At 46.5% G+C, this 22612-nt stretch overlaps 1 protein-coding gene across 1 annotated transcript in view; it reads left to right on the top strand.

Moving 5' to 3' along the window:
- Positions 1-2095: 2095 nt before the first annotated feature.
- The window catches only part of STX10 (syntaxin 10), a 23671-nt gene continuing 3154 nt past the window's right edge, over positions 2096-22612 (top strand). The window contains exons 1-7 of the mRNA XM_040346575.1: positions 2096-2608; positions 6834-7003; positions 9459-9553; positions 14401-14463; positions 14546-14653; positions 20746-20852; positions 20961-21055. Of these exons, the coding sequence (XP_040202509.1) occupies positions 2574-2608; positions 6834-7003; positions 9459-9553; positions 14401-14463; positions 14546-14653; positions 20746-20852; positions 20961-21055 (673 nt within the window). The 5' untranslated portion in view covers positions 2096-2573. The remainder of the gene's footprint in view (positions 2609-6833; positions 7004-9458; positions 9554-14400; positions 14464-14545; positions 14654-20745; positions 20853-20960; positions 21056-22612) is intronic.

Here is a 22612-nt window from a genome sequence, read left to right as displayed (position 1 = left end):
GAACAGTTGAGACCAGGATCTAAAAACACATCCAGAATCTAAAAATAGATTGAACAGTTGAGACCAGGATCTAAAAACACATCCAGAATCTAAAAATAGATTGAACAGTTGAGACCAGGATCTAAAAATAGATCCAGGATCTAAAAATAGATTGAACAGTTGAAACCAGGATCCAAAAATAGATCGAGGATCTAAAAATGGATTGAACAGTTGAAACCAGGATCCAAAAACACATCAATAATCTAAAAATAGATTGAACAGTTGAGCCCAGGATCTAAAAATAGATTGAACAGTTGAGCCCAGGATCTAAAAATAGATTGAACAGTTGAGACCAGGATCTAAAAACACATCCAGAATCTAAAAATAGATTGAACAGTTGAGACCAGGATCTAAAAATAGACCCAGAATCTAAAAAAAGATTAAACAGTTGAGACCAGGATCCAAAAACACCTCCAGAATCTAAAAATAGATTGAACAGTTGGGACCAGGATCCAAAAACACATCCAGAATCTAAAAATAGGTTGAACAGTTGAGACCAGGATCTAAAAATAGATCCAGGATCTAAAAATAGATTGGACAGTTGAGACCAGGATCTAAAAAAAAAAACAAGATCTAAAAATAGATTGAAGAGTTGAAACCAGGATCTAAAAATAGATACAGGATCTGACGGGAGAGGAGAAACAGATCTGCTGTTCCTAGTAATTGGGAATAGCGATCTGTCTCCTCCTCTAGTCAGTCCCCTCCCCCTACAGTTAGAACACGCACAAGGGAACACATTTAACACTGATCAATGGTCCAAAAAAGTGTCAAAAGTGTCCGATCTGTCCGCCACAATGTCGCAGTTCCACTAAAAATGCAGATCACTGCCATTATTAGTAAAAAAATAAAAATCCATAAAACGAACCCCTATTTTGTAAATGCTATAAATTTAGCGCAAACCAATCGATAAACGCTTACTGCGATTTTTTTTTACCAAAAATAGGTAGAAGAATACGTATCGGCCTAAACTGAGGAAAAAAAATGTTTTTTTATATATTTTTGGGGATATTTATTATAGCAAAAAATAAAAAATATTGAATTTTTTTCAAAATTGTCGCTCTATTTTTGTTTATAGCGCAAAAAAATAAAAACCGCAGAGGTGATCAAATACCACCAAAAGAAAGCTCTATTTGTGGGAAAAAAAGGACGCCAATTTTGTTTGGGAGCTACGTCGCACGACCGCGCAATTGTCAGTTAAAGCGACGCAGTGCCGAATCGCAAAAAGGGGCCCAGTCATTGACCTGCATAATGGTCCGGGTCTTAAGTGGTTAAGGCTGGCAATCACACCTGAGCGTCGGTCGTTCGGTCGTTTTTTCCGGCATTTTGTCGCGCGTATTAATGCTTATTTGCGCGTTTGCATACAGCGTCGTCCAACGTTTTTTATTTTAGCCAATAGGAAAAATGATCATCTTTTCATCACTTGTTGCCATGTTGGTAGATTTTTTTAATCTTCTGCCTGGGTGAAAAGTTCTATTGATTAAAGCAACGAAACGCCCGTAGCAAACGCTCGTTGTCGCGCTAGTCGCTCGAATCGAGCGTTTCCATTACTTTCTATGGGAAATGGAAACGCTCAAAAACGACCAAACCGCCCGATACGCGCAACAAAAAAGGGTCCGGAACTTGTTTGAGCTTCAGTCGTTCGGCGTCAGGCGTATTGGCGTGCAGAAGTGAACCGTCTCCATAGGGAATAATGTATTTTTTCCCCTCTAGCGTATCTGAGCGTCGCGCTTCAGGCGACAAAACGCTCAGGTGTAAAGGCAGCCTAAGGGGGTAAATTATTTTGGGGATGAAGTGGTTAAGCATGGAGGCGGGACCAAGAGTTGCCAAGTTTCGCTGTTGAAGAAAAGAGGCGGGGCTGACGTGGGGAAGTACTGCACAACAACAACAAAAAAGAAAAACGACAACTCCCATGATGCTCCTCGGCATATGAGGAAACAGCGTTTTCGTAGACTAAAAGGAAGGCGGGGCTGAAGAGGGAAAGGCGGACCAGTCACCGCGCAGAAGAGTGGGTGGGGGGAAGAACTACAACTCCCATGGTGCTTTGCGGCAGAACCGGAAACACGTGTAAAGAGGAAGAGTTGACAAGTGGGAGAGGGGCGCTGGAAGTTTAGTGGGTGAAGTGTCAGTGTGGTGGTCTGGGTGGGGTAATTGCGGTGCGGAGGGGCGGCAGAGGGAAGATGTAGCAGCGTTAGATCGCTCATAGACAGACTATTACATGGAGAGCCTATAGAGAGAAGCTGCCCAGACCTCTCCTGAGTACACTGCGCTGTCTGGGAGGATTATGGACACATCGCTGTAAATAGAGGAGGCTCGTGCTGCTTTCATATGTGCCAAAGAATTAGCTGACATTTGCTGCATCACACTGTGCCTTGTTTGTACACAAAGGGGCCATATTTATTATATCTGTTTTATCTATTGTCATTATTACCTGGGAGGCTCAGATCTACAGGAACATGGCAAGTGTGTAAAGTTTATATAGATTATTGGGAGACTGACACTAGAGTAACAGAAGAGGAGAGAGAAGGTCGCTCAGCATGTCTGTGGAGGATCCATTCTCTGTGGTAAGAGGGTGAGTACATGTCTGTGACATCACCGAGATGACATCATCACCTATTCACCCATCAGTGACTTCACCTAGATGACATCACTGCTTATTCACCCACCAGAGACCAGTGAGTTCACTGAGATGACATCACAGCCTAGTCATCCCCTAGAGACCAGTGATGTCACAGCCTAGTCATCCCCTAGAGACCAGTGACGTCACAGCCTAGTCATCCCCTAGAGACCAGTGACTTCACTGAGATATCACAGCCTAGTCATCCCCTAGAGACCAGTGACTTCACTGAGATGACATCACAGCCTAGTCATCCCCTAGAGACCCGTGACTTCACTGAGATGACATCACAGCCTAGTCATCCCCTAGAGACCCGTGACTTCACTGAGATGACATCACAGCCTAGTCATCCCCTAGAGAACCGTGACTTCACTGAGATGACATCACAGCCTAGTCATCCCCTAGAGACCGGTGACTTCACTGAGATGACATCACAGCCTAGTCATCCCCTAGAGACCAGTGACTTCACTGAGATGACATCACAGCCTAGTCGTCCCCTAGAGACCGGTGACTTCACTGAGATGACATCACAGCCTAGTCATCCCCCTAGAGACCAGTGACTTCACTGAGATGACATCACAGCCTAGTCATCCCCTAGAGACCGGTGACTTCACCGAGATGACATCACAGCCTAGTCATCCCCTAGAGACCGGTGACTTCGCTGAGATGACATCACAGCCTAGTCATCCCCTAGAGACCGGTGACTTCGCTGAGATGACATCACAGCCTAGTCATCCCCTAGAGACCGGTGACTTCACTGAGATGACATCACAGCCTAGTCATCCCCTAGAGACCAGTGACTTCACTGAGATGACATCACAGCCTAGTCGTCCCCTAGAGACCGGTGACTTCACTGAGATGACATCACAGCCTAGTCATCCCCCTAGAGACCAGTGACTTCACTGAGATATCACAGCCTAGTCATCCCCTAGAGACCAGTGACTTCACTGAGATGACATCACAGCCTAGTCATCCCCTAGAGACCCGTGACTTCACTGAGATGACATCACAGCCTAGTCATCCCCTAGAGACCCGTGACTTCACTGAGATGACATCACAGCCTAGTCATCCCCTAGAGAACCGTGACTTCACTGAGATGACATCACAGCCTAGTCATCCCCTAGAGACCGGTGACTTCACTGAGATGACATCACAGCCTAGTCATCCCCTAGAGACCAGTGACTTCACTGAGATGACATCACAGCCTAGTCGTCCCCTAGAGACCGGTGACTTCACTGAGATGACATCACAGCCTAGTCATCCCCCTAGAGACCAGTGACTTCACTGAGATGACATCACAGCCTAGTCATCCCCTAGAGACCGGTGACTTCACCGAGATGACATCACAGCCTAGTCATCCCCTAGAGACCGGTGACTTCGCTGAGATGACATCACAGCCTAGTCATCCCCTAGAGACCGGTGACTTCGCTGAGATGACATCACAGCCTAGTCATCCCCTAGAGACCGGTGACTTCACTGAGATGACATCACAGCCTAGTCATCCCCTAGAGACCAGTGACTTCACTGAGATGACATCACAGCCTAGTCGTCCCCTAGAGACCGGTGACTTCACTGAGATGACATCACAGCCTAGTCATCCCCCTAGAGACCAGTGACTTCACTGAGATGACATCACAGCCTAGTCATCCCCTAGAGACCGGTGACTTCACCGAGATGACATCACAGCCTAGTCATCCCCTAGAGACCGGTGACTTCGCTGAGATGACATCACAGCCTAGTCATCCCCTAGAGACCGGTGACTTCGCTGAGATGACATCACAGCCTAGTCATCCCCTAGAGACCGGTGACTTCGCTGAGATGACATCACAGCCTAGTCATCCCCTAGAAACCAGTGACTTCACTGAGATGACATCACAGCCTAGTCATCCCCTAGAGACCAGTGACAACACTGAGGTGACAACACAACCTACCGTGTTTCTCCGAAAATAACCCCCGGGTCTTATATTAATTTTGGCAACAAAAGACACAGTAGGGCTTATTTTCGGGGTAGGTCTTACCATGTAATGTATGGTCTTCTCTCCCCCACCATCTTCCTGCCTGTCAGGAATCTCCAGTGTAAACCGAGTTAAAATGCTTGTAAAATCCTTTACTATATTACAGTATTATATAAATGTATATTGTGTGTGTTTCTGTAATATAATTGTGCCAAATACCTTCGTTATAGCGCCGCTCTGCGCTTCTGTGACCCGCTGGAGCTCTCTTCCCCGCAATTATATTACAGAAACACACACATTGTACATTATATACTACTGTAATAGAGTGGATTATAGGATTTTACAAGCATTTTAAACTAGGTCTTATTTTCGGGGTGGGGCTTGTATTGCAACCCCCCCTGGAAAAACGCTAGGTTTTATTTTCGGGGTAGGTCTTATTTTCGGGGAAACAAGGTTGTTATTCACTAAATACCAGTAAGATCACTAAAACCTTCATATTCATGTGAATACAGACTAGCCATTCACTAGAGACCAGTGACATCACTGAGATGACATCACAGCCATGTCATCCACTAGAGACCAGTGACATCACAAAGATGAGATCACAACTCATCCATCCACTAGAGGCCAGTGACATCACTGAGACCCTTCATATTCCTTAGAATAGAGCTCATCCATTCACTTGACCATTCACGGACCTCGCTGAGACCCTGCGTATTCATGAGAACATAGCTCATCAATTCACCAGAGACCTCAGAGATAGACTTTTCAGATTCGTGAGAACGCAGCCTATCCAGTCACTAGAGACCAGTGACATCACTGAGACCTTCATATTCATGTGAACACAGCCCATCCATTCACTAGAGACCAGTGACATCACTGAGACCTTCATATTCATGTGAACACAGCCCATCCATTCACTAGAGACCAGTGACATCACTGAGACCTTCATATTCATGTGAACACAGCCCATCCATTCACTATAGACCAGTGACATCACCGAGATGACAACACAGCCATGTCATCCACTATAGACCAGTGACATCATAAAGATGACTAGGGCTGCAATAACGATTATTTTCATAATCTATTAGTTGGCCGATTATTGTTTCAATAGACTTAAAAAAAAAAAAAAATGCATTTTTTTATGTGGGGAAAAAAGGATGCCAATTTTGTTTGGGAGCCACGTCGCACGACCGCGCAATTGTCAGTAAAGCGACGCAGTGCCGAATCGCAAAAAAAGGCAAGGTTCTTTTAGCTGCATTTTGGTCCGGGTCTTAAGTGGTTAAAGATGACATCACAACCCATCCATCCACTAGGCACCAGTGACCTCACCAAGATGACAACACAGCCTATCCAGTCACTAGAGACCAGTAACATTACTAAGACCTTCCTATTCGTGAAAATACAGCTCATCCATTCACTAGACCAGGGGTCTCCAAACTGCGGCCGGAGGGCCAGATGTGGCCCTTTGCTAGCCTTTATCCGTCCCTTGGGGCACAATTCCTCCCACTGACATGAGGCACTATTCCTCCCATTGACACCAACAATGGGGCACTATATTATCCACTGATACCAATGATGGGATACTATTCCTCCTTCTAATAGGGGGAATACTCCTCTTCCTATTGACCACCAACCCTGAGGCCATATTTGTTCTCACTGATGCCGGGCCTGTGACATTTTCTTCCCTTGCTGGCCCCAATCCGGCCCTCCTAAAGTCTGAAGGGCAATAAAGTGGCCCTTTGTTTGAAAAGTTTGGAGACCCCTGCACTAGACCATTCATTGACCTCACTGAGACCTTCATATTTATGAGAACACAGCCTATGCATTAAGGGCAAAGTGACAGTGTCTGCTGGTATCCCACCCTCCCAGACATGTATACCCACCTATCGGCACTCTATTGCCACCTCTCAGTTCTGTTGGAACCCTCATTCTGTTGCTCTAATAAAGCATGGATTTGAAGTATAGGGGAGTGTGTGACTTCTCCCCCATGTGACAGTACTTGGACCTGAGTGGCCTTTTGCTTGGCCAAAGCACTGGGGGCAGTGACATAAACCAAGCTTACTATGGGAAGATTGCAGCAGAAGTTGGCAAGGATAGGTGGAGGGAACACTATATCGAGATATACTGTCACTTTGCCAGAATGTCCAGGTGGCCGGTTCTTCTTACGGTATCTTGTATCTTGTAAAAAACCTTTCAATGTTAAATGTTTTCCTTCACAGGGAGGTACAGAAGTCACTAAATACCAGCCAGGGCCTCTATCAGCGCTGGTGTGAGCTCCTACAAGAAGGCAATGTGACCAGCGCCGAAGAGTTTGATTGGACGACTAATGAGCTCAGAAATTCCCTAAGGAGCATAGAATGGGATCTGGAGGATTTAGAAGAGACCATCAGTATCCTAACTGGAGAACAGTGTTGTAGCCATGTTGGGCTTTGTGAATTAAAATTGCGTTTACCTTGGAAACCTGATTACAGAGGTTATTTTTGTGGGTGGAGAAAGTAGAGAATGGAAGGAAATATTTATGTTTCGGAAGAAACTGACATTCTATTCAATAGAATCGTTCTAATAGGAGCGACGCAAGTCGCTCCGACTTAGAAAAAGGTCCTTGTACGACTTCGGGGGCGACTTGCATTGACTTTTATACAGAAGTCATTTTGCAAGTCTCCTCTGAAGTCGTCTTCAGGACGCCTTGCAGAGTCGCCCCCAAAGTCGTGCCGCCCCAGTATGAACTGGCTCTAACAAATGTTTTTATTAAACAATTCAGCATTGCATCATAGTCGGCTACAGACATACATTCCATTTACATATTAATATCGTCTACAGAGGTAATCAACCGTCAAAGAATGTTAACCACATTTCACATAGCAATCAATTCTGCAGGGGAGCGTACCGATTACCACTCACTCAAAGAGGTTGGCTATCTAGACCCCTATTCATTAGCATACCCTCGGACCGCAACGGGTATCAACTCAGTATCTCGGGGGGGAGGCACCAAGTTCCCAGTGACACATCAGGGGACACTATAGCAGTGTAGTAGGGAAGGGAGGGTCCCCCGATGCTCAAAGAGAAGACAACTAACGTTCGTACCAGGTCACCCATCCGTGTTCCCTCACCCACAGGCGTCTATCCATGCTGACCACACTTTATCGAATTTACCCGGACATTGCCTGCTCTCATAGGTAAGTATGCAGGGCCGTTTGAAGGAATTTGGGGGCCCCAAGCAAAATGGACATGAAGGTCCCCCAGGTCAGCTTGGGGCCCAAAGCAATTGCTTGGTTTGCCTGCCTTGTAGCAACAGGCCTGTAAGTATGTACAGGGGTAATACTGAGTTAACAGTATTCAGGGGTGGGTGGGGTGGCCGATTATCTCCCTTCTAGCATAGAACATACAGAAGGTAATGCACAGTTTGGTATATCTGTCCCCCTCAACCTCCTCCAGATAGCTCAGCAAGAGCACCAAGGGCTCCGCTGGTATCCGTGTCCCGCTAAGGTCACTCAACGTCTCTGCTACCCCCTCCCAGTATGTCCGGAGCCTGGGGCAGGACCAGACCATATGCCAAATTGTCCCAGCAACATTTCTACATCTAGGGCAATTGGGATCGAGATGTGGGTATATGTTGGCCATTCTCTGCGGAGTATAGTATGCTCTGTGTATGAACTTAAAGTGGTTGTAAATCCTTTCAGACCACTTGGATCTACAGGTAAGCCTTGATTAAGGCTTACCTCTAGGTGCAAGAAATATCTCCTTTTAACCTACACGATTAAGGAGATATTTGCAAGAAAGACGGCACAGATGTCTACAGCGCATGCCGTTCTCTGACGGCTCCTGCGCGCATGCGCGGGAGTGATGTCATCGGGGCTCCAGCCAGTCACATCGCCGGAGCCGCAATACAAGGAAGTGAGATATCGGCGGTGGAGGAGAGGAACAAGGGCCTCTGCAGGGGCTTCAATCTCAGGTAAGTAATTCATAATGAGCTTGTATGCTATGCAGTTGGATGAACCTGTCCTTAGCTGCTATCATAGACAGAGTGAAGGTAGATATACAGTCTTCCCATTCGTCCTCCCCAGGGCTGGGATGTCCTCCCTCCATTTGTCAAGGGATCGAGTCGGTTTAGTATCGGGGGCCACTGTCAGATAGAGGTAAAGAGTGGAGAGGAGTTTTCCCATGATGCTGGAGGTCAACAGGCGCTCGATTGAGTCAGATTCTAGGGTCAGCGCTCCTGTGAATTGAGCCCCCATTGCATGTCTCAGTTGCCAGTATTTGAATCCAAGGGAGACGGGCAACAAGTATAGGCGTTTTAGTTCAGGGAAAGGCATGAGCCTACCATCTTATATGATATGTTTCAATCTGGGGACCCCCCCCCCCATCTGGCCCACAGAGATGGGTCAGGGATACCCATATCCCTTGGGTTTCCCCAGAGCAGAGTGTGTGGGGATAGACAGTTTGGTTTGTTGTTATATACCGCCCTGGCATCTTGCCAGGCCCCGATTGTGGTCACCATGGGGGCCGTCAGGGAGTAGGGAGCTTTCACCCCTCCCTATATACTAGGTTACTCAATGCCGCGTCGGACCCCAGGATAGCAGCCTTCAGTCTCCCCACTGGATTTTGTTTGGGCTGGGAGAACCACCATCGCACTGTCACAAGGACGGCCGCCCAATAATACGAGAGGAAGTTGGGAAGTGCTAGCCCTCCCCCCGATAAAGGAAGATATAGTATACGCTTCGCCACCAGGAACGGACACATTCTGTGGTGTAACATTAAGTATACCTCGTTCAAATAGCATTTTGTTGTCACCTTTCCTTTCATATCCCAGAATCCTTTCTCTTCTTCCTTAACTCCTATCATGGACATCGTTGAAGCGAACACGAAAAAGTTTAAGATTACGGAAGCTGAGCTGAGTGAAAGAAGGAACTTTGTGGAGAAGACGAGAAGTTCACTTAAGGTGACACATATAAGGTCCACTCTTATGTATTGTTTTTTTATTATTGGTATTCTACAATAAGTTTATGGCATTATGAAAACTTTATCATGTACCTCTTAGTCTTTGAAAGACACAGATTTTCATGCTATAACATACAACAGAGGTTTTTTTTTTATGCATTTCTCTTATATGGTCCAGATTGGGTAATGGGAACCTGGCACATCTCAGATCACTGCCACCCATATCTGTGCCCAGTGGCAGCTGGTGCTCAATTTTTGGGCAAACAAACTAGAAAAAAAAAAACATCAAACGCAGCCACTATGCCCATCAATTGCCAATAATGTGCCCATCAAATTCTGCCAGTGTGCATCCCCCCACCCGGCACTTATCTTGTCTCGGTGGGGCAGCGGGTCACGGCGGTGTCCTCAATGCTCCTCAATGTTTTTTTTTCATCCTCTGCTAGGCATCCAATCACAGCGCCTGACGTTTTAGCCAATCAGGTTATGGGTAACAGACCCGACCATCTGAGAGGCGGTTCAATGTTAGGAAAGCGAATATTTATTTGCTTTCCTAACACAGCGCTGAGTGAACTACGAGCGCCCAGCATGGTGCCCGCTGTTCACCTTTTTGGATGCCTAATTGGAGCCTAGGGCCCAGATTCACATACATTTGGGCGTAGCGTAATCCATTTACACCACGCCGACGCAAATTATTTGAGCAAGTGCCGTATTCGCAAAGCACTTGCTTTGTAATTTGCGGTGGCGTAGTGTAAATGTTCCGGCGTATGGCCGCGTAATTCAAAGGGGGCGGCTTGTATTCAAATTAAGCGCTCCCCCGCGCCGATTGAACTGCGCATGCGCCGGGCTGAAAAATGGCCCAGTGCGCATGCTCCAGCTCACGACGGAAAACGTCAATGACGACGACGTGAGCGTCATTGACGTAAAGTCGTATTCAAGAACGACTTAGGCCGGGTACACACGAACAAACATGTACGGTGAAACCGGTCCGTCGGACCGTTTTCACCGTACATGCCTGCCAGAGGGCTTCTGTACGATGGTTGTACACACCATCGTACAGAAGTCCGCGCGTAAACAATACGCGGGGCGTGTCCGCGTCGTCGCCGCGGCGATGACGCGGAGACGTGGGCGGGCCTGCCATTTAAAGGCTTCCACGCATGCGTCAAAGTCATTCGACGCATGCGAGGGACGGCGGGCGCCTGGACATGTACGGTAGGTCTGTACTGACGACCGTACATGTCCGAACGGGCAGGATTCCAGCGGACTGTTTTAAAACACGTCCACGAATATTTGCCCGCTGGGAAAAGGCCCGGCGGGCAAATGTTTGCTGGAATTCGGCCCGCTCGCGCCTACACACGACCGAACATGTATGCTGAAACTGGCCCGCGGACCAGTTTCAGCATACATGTTTGGTCGTGTGTACGGGGCCTTAGTAAAACGACGTAACCGACGGAAAAAGACGACGCGGACCCGACGCCATACTTAACATGGCATACGTTCGGGAATCGGCGTATCATGCTCATTTGCATAGTCAAATGAGACCTGAACGTAAACGCCACCTAGCGGTCAGCGTTGTATTGCATTTAGGATCCGACGGTGTAAGTGACTTACACCAGTCGGATCCTAGCCTAATTCCGGCATTCCGGGAATTTCGAATTACGCCGGTGTATCTGTAGATACACAGGCTCTAATCAGGTGCTTCCAAAAAAATACTCTGCCGCTGTAATTCAGGCTCCCGGGGGCCCGAAAAAGGGCCGGGTACCTGAATTGGGGGGTGACAGCGGCGACCATAGATAGATTCATGAAATGCATGAATCTGTCTATGGTGATAGAGAGGGGGCGGCGCCCCTTATGGATGCACCGCCGCTGTCTGCGCCCCCCTGCTTGCCAGGTGCTTGGACTGCTCCGCTACTTATGTAGCATTCAAAAGTCGGTGGTATATAGTGAAGCCTCATGGTTTTTAATGCAGCTGTGATGTGACCTCTCACCAACCACCAATCAATCAGCATCCTGTAGCTTTTTATCATTTTAGAACCTCTGATATTGTTGGCATTGACTAAAGAGACCATGTGACATAAACTGGAAGTTCCCTTTTATTAGGAACTGTCACTAAAGTCTGCAAGAAAAGCATTTGAGTGTTGCAATGTTGTTATAAAAGCTCTACAATTTATATGGAAATGGATCTCCTTTCTTTTACCACCCCGTCATATTTTATGTATTTCTGATATGTCTTGCACCACTGCATACAGTACATAGTGATAGAAGATGAATGGAGTATTGTTATTTGCAGTCCACCTTTGTCCTACAGCATGAGACGTTCTAAAGCTTTACAAAGCCCTTGGGAGCTAAAAATACTGGATTATTGTTGCAGGAAGCTACAGAGCTCTTTTAGGACTTTTCTCTTCTCAGGACAGGAAGTGATGGAGATATCGCTTGGGGACAGGGAGTGAGGTTGCTTCCTCTCAGGACAGGAAGTGATGGAGCTATCGCTTGGGGACAGGGAGTGAGGTTGCTTCCTCAGGACAGGAAGTGATGGAGATATCGCTTGGGGACAGGGAGTGAGGTTTCTTCCTCTCAGGGAAAAGAAGTGATGGAGATATCTCTTGGGGACAGGGAGTGAGGTTGCTTCCTCTCAGGACAGGAAGTGATGGAGATATCTCTTGGGGACAGGGAGTGAGGTTGCTTCCTCTCAGGACAGGAAGTGATGGAGCTATCGCTTGGGGACAGGGAGTGAGGTTGCTTCCTCAGGACAGGAAGCTATAAAAATGCCAATGGTCCCGAAAATGTGTCAAAAGTGTCCGCCATAAAGTCACAGTACCGAGGAAAAAAAAAAATCGCTGATCGCCGCCATTACTAGTAGAAAATAAAAGAATAAAAATATTAAAAATGCCATAAAACTATCCCTATTTTGTAAACGCTATAACTTTTGCGCAAACCAATCAATAAACGCTTATTGCGTTTTTTTTTTATATATATTTTTGGGGGATATTTATTATAGCAAAAAGGAAAAAATATTCATTTTTTTTTCAAAATTGTCGCTCTATTTTTGTTTATAGCGCAAAAACTAAAAACCGCAGAGGTGATCAAATACCACCAAAAGAAAGCTCTATTTGTGGGAAAAAAGGACGCCAATTTTGTTTGGGAGCCACGTCGCACGACCGCGCAATTGTCAGTTAAAGCGACGCAGTGCCGAATCGCAAAAAGTGGCCTGGTCTTTGACCAGCAATATGGTCCGGGGGTTAAGTTGTTTAAAAAATTTACACTTACCAGGACAGGAAGTGATGGAGATATCTCTTGGGGACAGGGAGTGAGGTTGCTTCCTCTCAGGACAGGAAGTGACGGAGATATCTCATGGGGACAGGGAGTGAGGTTGCTTCCTCTCAGGACAGGAAGTGATGGAGATATCTCTTGGGGACAGGGAGTGAGGTTGCTTCCTCTCAGGACAGGAAGTTATGGAGGTATCTCTTGGGGACAGGGAGTGAGGTTGCTTCCTCTCAGGACAGGAAGTGATCGAGATATCTATTGGGGACAGGGAGTGAGGTTGCTTCCTCAGGACAGGAAGTGATGGAGATATCGCTTGGGGACAGGGAGTGAGGTTGCTTCCTCTCAGGACAGGAAGTGATGGAGATATCGCTTGGGGACAGGGAGTGTGGTTGCTTCCTCTCAGGACAGGAAGTGATGGAGATATCGCTTGGGGACAGGGAGTGAGGTTTCTTCCTCTCAGGGAAAAGAAGTGACGGAGATATCTCTTGGGGACAGGGAGTGAGGTTGCTTCCTCAGGACAGGAAGTGGTAGAGATCTCTTGGGGACAGGGAGTGAGGTTGCTACCTCTCAGGACAGGAAGTGATGGAGATATCTCTTGGGGACAGGGAGTGAGGTTGCTTCCTCTCAGGACAGGAAGTGATCGAGATATCTATTGGGGACAGGGAGTGAGGTTGCTTCCTCAGGACAGGAAGTGATGGAGATATCGCTTGGGGACAGGGAGTGAGGTTTCTTCCTCTCAGGGAAAAGAAGTGACGGAGATATCTCTTGGGGACAGGAAGTGAGGTTGCTTCCTCAGGACAGGAAGTGATGGAGATATCTCTTGGGGACATGAAGTGATGGGATATCGATCAGGGACTGTAAGTGAGGTCGGTTCTTGCAAAGACAGGAAGTGATGGGAAATCTATCTGAAACAACAAGTGAGGTTGCTTCTCAGGACAGAAAGTGATGGGAAATATCTTGGGGACAGTAAGTGAGGTTGTTTCCTCTCCTCTTAGGACAGGAAGTGATGTAACTTCTCTCCAGGGAAGTAAGTGAGGCTGCTTCCTCTCGGGACAGGAAGTGATGTGAAATCTCTTGGGAAGAGTAAAGCTGGCTATATACGGAGCAAATCTAATCCAGTATCCTCTCAAGATAGGAAGTGAGGGAAAATCGCCACAATTAGAACACAACAATGAAAACCTGGCACATTGTAGCTCTATCCAAAACAAAAAAAAAACAAAAAAATAAATGTGTGGACTTTGGCCTTAAATGAAAACTCCAGGCAAATATAAAAAAAATAGGAACTTGGCAGTGCGATAAATGTTCATCTGCAGCCCTGTGAGCAGGAAATGGAGAATGCAAGCTGTGGTTTAATCTGCTAATGACCTCCAGCTATGTTCTATGGCAAGATGCCTGGATCACAAGACTGGCAGAACAGAATGAAGAATATTTTGTATTTCAGCTATTTATTAAGCTGTTCTGCTAGCAAGGCATGCTGATTCTTGTTGTTCCTGTGTTATAAGATTGTTAATTTGGATGCCTGTTTGCTGATTCTTGTGACATAACATCTGTTGCTCTTCTTCTCTTTTTCAACTTGATGTTTTGAAGGAAATGAGGGATCACATCTCCAGCCCCCGAGTTCAGGCCTTCACAGAGAGAAAGAACCGAGAGGTAGCGACATCTCCTTCTCTTGTTGTTCCCATTTGTCAGCTTCACCCTCATGTCTGACCTGCAAACATTCTCTGTGTCCTAGGCGCTGGGTGTCTCTCGGCCTACGGCTTCAGATCACTTTTCCCGCCTTGATGACGATCTCCTATCAGGGAACTCTCGTTACATAGAGGACCAGCAAGCACAACAACAGGTGAGCATTGCACTTGGAAGTGTTTACTTTTGTATTTGCATGTCCAGCATGGTGTCCGGGTGCACCTGTACCCTGAGAGGAAAAACACAATTCTGGCCAGTGGCATCAGAATAGTGGGAGGAAGTTGTCTATTGCTGCTGCTATAGGTGCAGCTCTTATTCTTGTAAAGCGGCTTATTTCCTGGCCCAGCTTGCAGCATGCTCTACTCCAAATTGCTGGCTCTAGTTTGCTTCTTTCATTTATTTCTGTGTGTGTGTAAATGTAATAAAAATAAATCTTCAGAACTATATCAAATCCAAGCCAAAGCACTAATCTTGGCCCAATATACAAGAAAAGGCGAAAAAAATAATTGTGTGTATGTATGTATATGTGTATATGTGTGTGTATGTATGTATGTATGTATGTATATATATATATATATATATATATATATATATATATATATATATATATTATATACACATGCAATTATTTGCATTGTGTGTATATGTATATACCATATTTTCCGGATGTATAAGACATATATAAACATGCATCCAAAGTCGGGGGTCGTCTTATACGCCGGGTACGGTCTCCGTGCTGCGAGAGCGTCAATGATTTAAAAGCTGCGCCTTCTCTTCAGAGTGTTCTGTGATAGGCGGCACACAAATCAACCCAGCAGCACCTCTGTTCTGTGTTCCTCCTATCACAGATGCCTTCTCATCCTCGGACGAGATGAGAAAACGTCCGTGATAGGCGGAACACAGAACAGAGGCGCTGCTGGGAAAATTTGTGTTCCGCCTATCACAGAACACTCTGAAGAGAAGGCGCAGCTTTCAAATCATTGACGCTCTCGCAGCACGGAGACTGTCACCGCCTGCAAAAAAGTGAGTGTTTGCAGTGATTGCACTGGGGGGCAAGTTCAGGCACAGTGGGGGGCAAGTTCAGGCACAGTGGGGGGGCAAGTTCAGGCACAGTGGGGGGGCAAGTTCAGGCACAGTGGGGGGGCAAGTTCAGGCAGAGTGGGGGGGCAAGTTCAGGCACAGTGGGGGGGCAAGTTCAGGCACAGTGGGGGGGCAAGTTCAGGCACAGTGGGGGGGCAAGTTCAGGCACAGTGGGGGGGCAAGTTCAGGCACAGTGGGGGGCAAGTTCAGGCACAGTGGGGGGCAAGTTCAGGCACAGTGAGATTTGAAAAAGCCTGTTTCTGTCAGAGGTTCTGGCTACCCCTCAGCTTCCAGAAAGACTAGTAAGAAGGGGGTAGTCTGAATATGAGTGAGTATATCCCAAAACCCGAATTTTTCCTGGAAAATTAGGGGGTCGTCTTATATGCCCAGTCGTGTGTGTGTATATATATATATATATATATATATATGTGTGTGTGTATATAATATATTTTTTTGGGGGGGGGGGGGGGGGATTTAAAAAGCCTAAAACTTGTTATTGCTGTCTGTTCTGTAAGGGATTTTTTTTTCTTTCAGTTCCTGTCTGAGATGTGGAACATGAAGTGAAAGAGAAATTCTTTAGACATCGGAGGAATTTCCCTCCTAAAGTGGAACTAAACTTCTCTCCTCTCTGGGTGTAGATCCCTCGCTGTCTTCTTCTTTTCTGGGTGCCAGTGGGCATCTTCATTGGCTGGTGCAGGATGACGCAACTCCTGCGTATGCACAGTAGTCGGTCATACCGGCACACAGACAGTGCCAGCAATGTAAGTTGAGCTGCGCATGCGCAGCTCAGTTTACATGCTTTAGAAGACTTGAGAGTAGACAGGTAGATGTATTTTATCACAGACAAGACATTGCACGTCTCTCCTTTGAGAATAACCTGCCTGCTCAGTCTGATCTTAAGCATTTAGTTCCACTTTTAAAGTAAACCCTGATAGGTTTTACTTCCTCTTTTGTTCCCTGCTAAGGATGAGCTCGGGCGTGTTCGCATAGAACACGTGCGGAGCCCGCCAGGAAGTCGGCACCCGCGCTGCGCTAATCACAGCCAGGCAGACATTTCCCGATCAATGCAGCCGAGCATCGGGAAATGTCTGCCTGGCTGTGATTAGCGCAGCGCGGGTGCCGACTTCCTGGCGGGCTCCGCACGTGTTCTATGCGAACACGCCGGAGCTCATCCTTTTTCCCTGCAAAGTAAAAGTATAATGGGCTACTATGCATCTCATACTAGCCCATTATGTGCAACTTGCCTGAAAAACGAAGCCTGCGATGTCACCACTGGTGGCCGCATCCATCTTTACTCCTCTTCTTTCCAGGGCTGTGGACTCCGGCTCTGTGACTGGCCAGAGTCACGTGACATCTCTCCCGTGCATGCGCGTGGGAGCCAACGGTCACGGCATGTGCCTTTTCTTCAGTGCACATGCACCGATGACATCAGCGTAAGCGTATATGGTAAATATCTCCCAAACCATGCAGGTTTAGGAGAGATTTCCAGTACCTACAGGTAAACCTTATTTATTATGGGCTTGCCTGTCGGTAAAAGTGGTATGTAAGGGTTTACAACCACTTTAAGATAGTTGTCCCCATTCTAAGGTTTACCCTCACCTATTGTTCTGGTAGCGACTCTAAAATGAAGGTTTTACCCCCATATCTTGTCTTGTAGCCGTGGTTAAAAGTGGGTTTAACCCTTTCACTTTAATATATTGCAGCCTACCTGCCCTTAGATGGGATCGTTTTCTCCCCTCTCCCGTCTGCATTTAATTTATGATTTTTATTGTAAAATTATTTTTTCACCTGGTAATCCTTTCGGTAAAACACTTCTTCTTGTCCTAGGGCAGTGATGGCGAACCTTTTTGAGCCTGAGTGCCCAAATAGCGACACAAAACCAACTTATTACAAAGTACCAACATGAAATTAAAGGGACACTAAAGGCAGAATTTTTTTTTTTTTAATAACAAACCTGTTATACTTACCTCCGCTGTGCAGTTCGTTTTGCACAGAGTGACCCGGATCCTGTCTTCTGGGGTCCCTCGGCCGCTGTCTCTGGTGCTCCTCGCAAAAGCTTTCCACGTTCATGCAAGCTCCCTCGCATGGTGGAAAGCTTTTGGGAGCGCGCTCCCGTGATACATCGGCGGCCATAGCCGCCGACTGTATCACTCGGCCCCGCCCCCCGGTGCGCCGCGTCATCCACTGTGATTGACAGCAGCACCAGCCAATGGCTGCACTGCTATCAATCCGCCCAGCCTAGCCAATCAACGGCCAGGCTGGGAACCGAACAAGATGACAAGCATGCGCCCGGGACTTTCAAACGGTGAGGTAAGTAAAACGGGGGCTCGGGGGCGGTGCTGTCAGATTTTTACAAAACTTTTACCTTTACAACCCCTTTAAACCTACCAGCGGCACTGTTCAACAAACAATAGTCACTGCCCCTACCTATGAATGGTATAATAAGGAGCGCTGGAATGGGCGTATAAACATACAGAAACATAGAATATCCAGGCTCAAACTTACCGACCAATCAGCAACCAACCAAATTCCCCTGTCTAACTGGTGCGTTAAAAACAGAGGCTTAGTTGCACACATCTGCAAATGCATGTGTAAGCTGCAGGCCCCGTCAAGGCGCTCTGTGTAAACTGCAGTCCTAACTGCAACATTGCATTTTATGTCTCCTCAGTGGGAGCACATGACTGCTGATGGATAGATAAGGGGCAGGTGACTGGAGGAGCCCAGCCCTCAATAAAGGGGCAGGAACACACTGCACACTAAGCACATGGAAGCAAAGGTGCTAGTGCGTTGCCTGACCACAATGACAAAAATTCAACAAACAATAGTCACTGCCCCTACCTATGAATGGTATAATAAGGAGCGCTGGAATGGGCGTATAAACATACAAAAAACATAGAATATCCAGGCTCAAACTTACCGACCAATCAGCAACCAACCGAATTCCCCTGTCTAACTGGTGCGTTAAAAACAGAGGCTTAGTTGCACACATCCAGCGGCACTGTACAGAGGAAGGGACTGATCATCCCTCTGAATGAACCCTAAAAACAAACTTTTTTTGCTTTTTTTAAAGGAGTGAGTTACTCAGAATACTGGGATCAAAGATGGATGCATGTACTCAGAATACTGGGATCAAAGATGGATGCATGTACTCAGAATACTGGGATCAAAGATAGATGCATGTACTCAGAATACTGGGATCAAAGATAGATGCATGTACTCAGAATACTGGGATCAAAGATGGATGCATGTGCTCAGAACACTGGGATCAAAGATGGATGCATGTACTCAGAATACTGGGATCAAAGATGGATGCATGTACTCAGAATACTGGGATCAAAGATGGATGCATGTACTCAGAATACTGGGATCAAAGATGGATGCATGTACTCAGAATACTGGGATCAAAGATGGATGCATGTACTCAGAATACTGGGATCAAAGATAGATGCATGTACTCAGAATACTGGGATCAAAGATGGATGCATGTGCTCAGAATACTGGGATCAGGGATGGATGCATGTGCTCAGAATACTGGGATCAGGGATGGATGCATGTGCTCAGAATACTGGGATCAGGGATGGATGCATGTGCTCAGAATACTGGGATTAGGGGGGTGATGTGAAGTGATGTGTCCTCTGCCCCTTCACATCCCCCCACATACACAGCAGTGTCCTCTGTGCCCCCCCCCCCCCTTTCCCCCATAGCACTGTCCTACCTGTGTATGTGAATTCCTCCACATTGCCATGCTTCAGCCTGAGCCCCTGCACAGGAACCCGCTCTCCAAGTCCAGGAAGGGAGGAGTCAGACACTCTGTAACCTATCCACTGGGCTGCCGTCAGTGAATGCAGGGAGGGCTTTCCTCACATCTGCTGCCCCACTTCCTGATCACAATGCCGCCGATCACACGGACGATCGCCTGCACTGCAAGTGACTGCTTTGCTGGGGGATTCCCTCCTCTATCCTGGAGTGCCCACAGAGAGGGCTCGGCGTGCCAGCTGTGGCACAAGTGCGATAGGTTCGCCATCACTGTTCTAGGGTAACAACACTTACAGAACTGTGTCTGTGGAGGAGTAGTAATGTTACCCCAAGACAGGAAGGACTACAGAACAAATTCCCCTCTCCACATCTTAAAGTGGTTGTAAACCCACTTTATCATTTCTCTGGCAATCCTGTGTTAAATATAGCAATGTCTCCAGTGTCTGTGCTTTATTAAAAAAGAGTGAAGGATGGGGGAGAGGACAAAGGCACATACACTGATAACGGTGTCAGGGCTCAGGAGCCATGATAAACCGTGGTCAGTTTACAGGGGAGAAGGCAGAAACTGTCAGGATCAGCCAGGTAATTCAGGTGAAACAGGGGGCCAAATGACACGGCACAAGCACTGTGCTATTCTTCATGCTTTAAATGGAACTGGATCCATTTTTATTTTATTTAAGGTAATAAATACTTTAAGATAGAGCGGTGTTCTGTAGTGCACAGAGAGCATGGTCCTTAGAACAGCAGTTATCTTATCACTGTAATTCTGGCAGGACAAACAGATTTTTATTTCAGTGGTATATTTGAGAGATAAAAAGGGCACAAAGAGGAGACGTCCATTATTAAACCTTGTAAAACTACTGGGCCCAAAGTTGAGTTCCACCCGTTTTTTTTAAATTAATAAAAGTTAGCAGCTACAAAAAGCATAGCTGCTGACTTTTATTAAACCGACACTTACCTGCCCCATGGTCCACGATGCGGCCGCCCGGAGGGTCGCTCCTCTCCTCAGCGCCGTCATACTAACTGTGGGCACCCGTCCATGACGGCTTACGGCTGGGCACGAGTCGCGCTCTCCTATTGGCCAGGCGATCTTCTGGGACCTGAGCTGTGTCCCAGAAGATTGCTGGCAGGGAGAGAGGAGCGAGAGGAGGAGTCGCCTAGGCAGCCGAAGAAACCAAGTAGGAAGTGGGACAGGAAGTCCCACTAAAAAGTGGGTACACCCCCCCCCCCCAAATGTGGCATGTAAGGGGGCGAGGAGTGCTTAAAGCGGAAGTTCCACTTTTGGGTGGAATTGCGCTTTAATGTTCCACCTTCTGATCCTGTACAGGAGAGGTCGCCGTCTGGAATATCTTGTCAAGGCTGCAGTGTAGTTAATTCCAAGGGGACCTAAGTGAAGCCATTTTGTCTCTACAGCTGATCATAGATACGCAGGATACAGAGTTGGAGTTGGTGTCGGGCAGTATTCGAGTGTTGAAGGACATGTCGGGACGTATCGGAGATGAACTAGATGAGCAGTCTGTGTAAGTCATGTCGCCCCCCCCCCCCCTCCCTTCCATTATAATATAAACCCATGGCATGGTCTTGATATTTATATCTTGTGCATAACATTTCTGTAAACTTTTCCTCAGTATGCTTGATGGTTTTTCCCATGAGATGGACAACACTCAGACTCGCATGGACTCTGTGCTGAAGAGATTGGCCAAAGTATCCCACATGACCAGCGGTAAGCTTCTTGTTGGAGAATACTTTATTAATCCCGATGGGAAATTATTAATAGGAAGGCCTTGTATCTGAACTGAGCTGTAATGCCTGCAACACACGGGTGGTATTCTTAGTTAACTGCCAGTCCTCACTGTGAGGGTATTTCATCCAGTGTTTGGCACAGTCTAGGCCAGTGATAGATGAACATTGGTACCTCAGATGTTTTGGAACTACATTTCCCATGATGCTCATGTTCTCTGCAGTGTAATTGAGCATCATGGGAAATGTAGTTCCAAAACATCTGAGGTGCCAAGGTTCATCATCACTGCTCTAGGCTGTAGCTGGTTCTGCTAGAATTTGATTTCATTGACACAGATGGGCAGCCTTAGGTGGGGTATGCAGTATAAGAAGTTTCACAGCAAATCTGAACCGATGAAAGAAAACTCCTACGCAAATTCTTACGAATATTCTTGTACAACAAAGGCTTTTTTTTCTTTTTTCTATGACCGTCGGAGGCCCGGGCGTGACATTATGACGTCACGCCTGGGTACCTGGAAGTAAACAAAGCCGCAATTGCAGCTGAAAGATCGTGATTTTTTTTTTTTTTCCCGTATCGTATACTTTCCAGCCTGGAGGAGAGATGTGGGGTCTTATTGACCTCATATCTCTCCATAAAGAGGACCTTTCACACACTATTCCTATTACAAGGGATGTTTACATTCCTTGTAATAGGAATAAAAGTGATATAAAAAAAAAAATTAAAACGCACCTGTCCCCAGTAGCTTGCGCTCAGAAGTGAACATGCATGTAAGTCCTGCCCACATATGTAAACGCCGTTCAAACCACACATGTGAGGTATTGCGGCGTGCGTTAGAGCGTGTGCAATAATTTTAGCACTAGACCTCCTCCTGTAACTCTAAACTGGTAACCTGTAAAAAAAAAAGCGTCGCCTATGGAGATTTTTAAGTACCGATTTTGGTGTCATACCATAAGTGTGCTTAGTTTTAAAGCATGACACGTTATGTATATATTTACTCGGCGTAACATCATCTTTCACATTATACAAAAAAATTGGGCTAACTTTATGTAATGAACATAGCATGACACCTAGACCTGCATATATACCAGAGAAGTGGCGGGTGACTAAACAGATATCATATGATTGCAAAGCATACTTGTCCTGTGTCATTATTTGATATCTATAGGCCTGTGGGGATTATGGAACTCTTTCCTGCATTGAACCTGAACCTGCCTGGGTGGTCTTACAACCGAAATTCACAACACTTTAATGTTTTTTTTTTTTTTTAATTTGTGAAACCGTAAAAAAAAAAAAAAGGCGTTTGAAAAATGATTGCGCAAACTTCGTGTGAGATGAAAAGTTGCAATAACCGTCATTTTATTCCCTCTGGTGTCATATATATATATATATATATATATATATATATATATATATATATATATATATATAGTCCCGATACTAGTATCGGGACCGACACCAAGCATTTCCCCGAGGGGGGGGGGAATGCTCCGATGCCTCAGCCTGGGCAGGAAGGGGTGCTGTGCTCTTTCCCCCGTGTTC

Source organism: Rana temporaria, chromosome 3 (genome assembly GCF_905171775.1).
Source record: "Rana temporaria chromosome 3, aRanTem1.1, whole genome shotgun sequence".
Classification (NCBI taxonomy): domain Eukaryota; kingdom Metazoa; phylum Chordata; class Amphibia; order Anura; family Ranidae; genus Rana; species Rana temporaria.
This window is presented reverse-complemented; position numbering and strand designations above follow the sequence as displayed.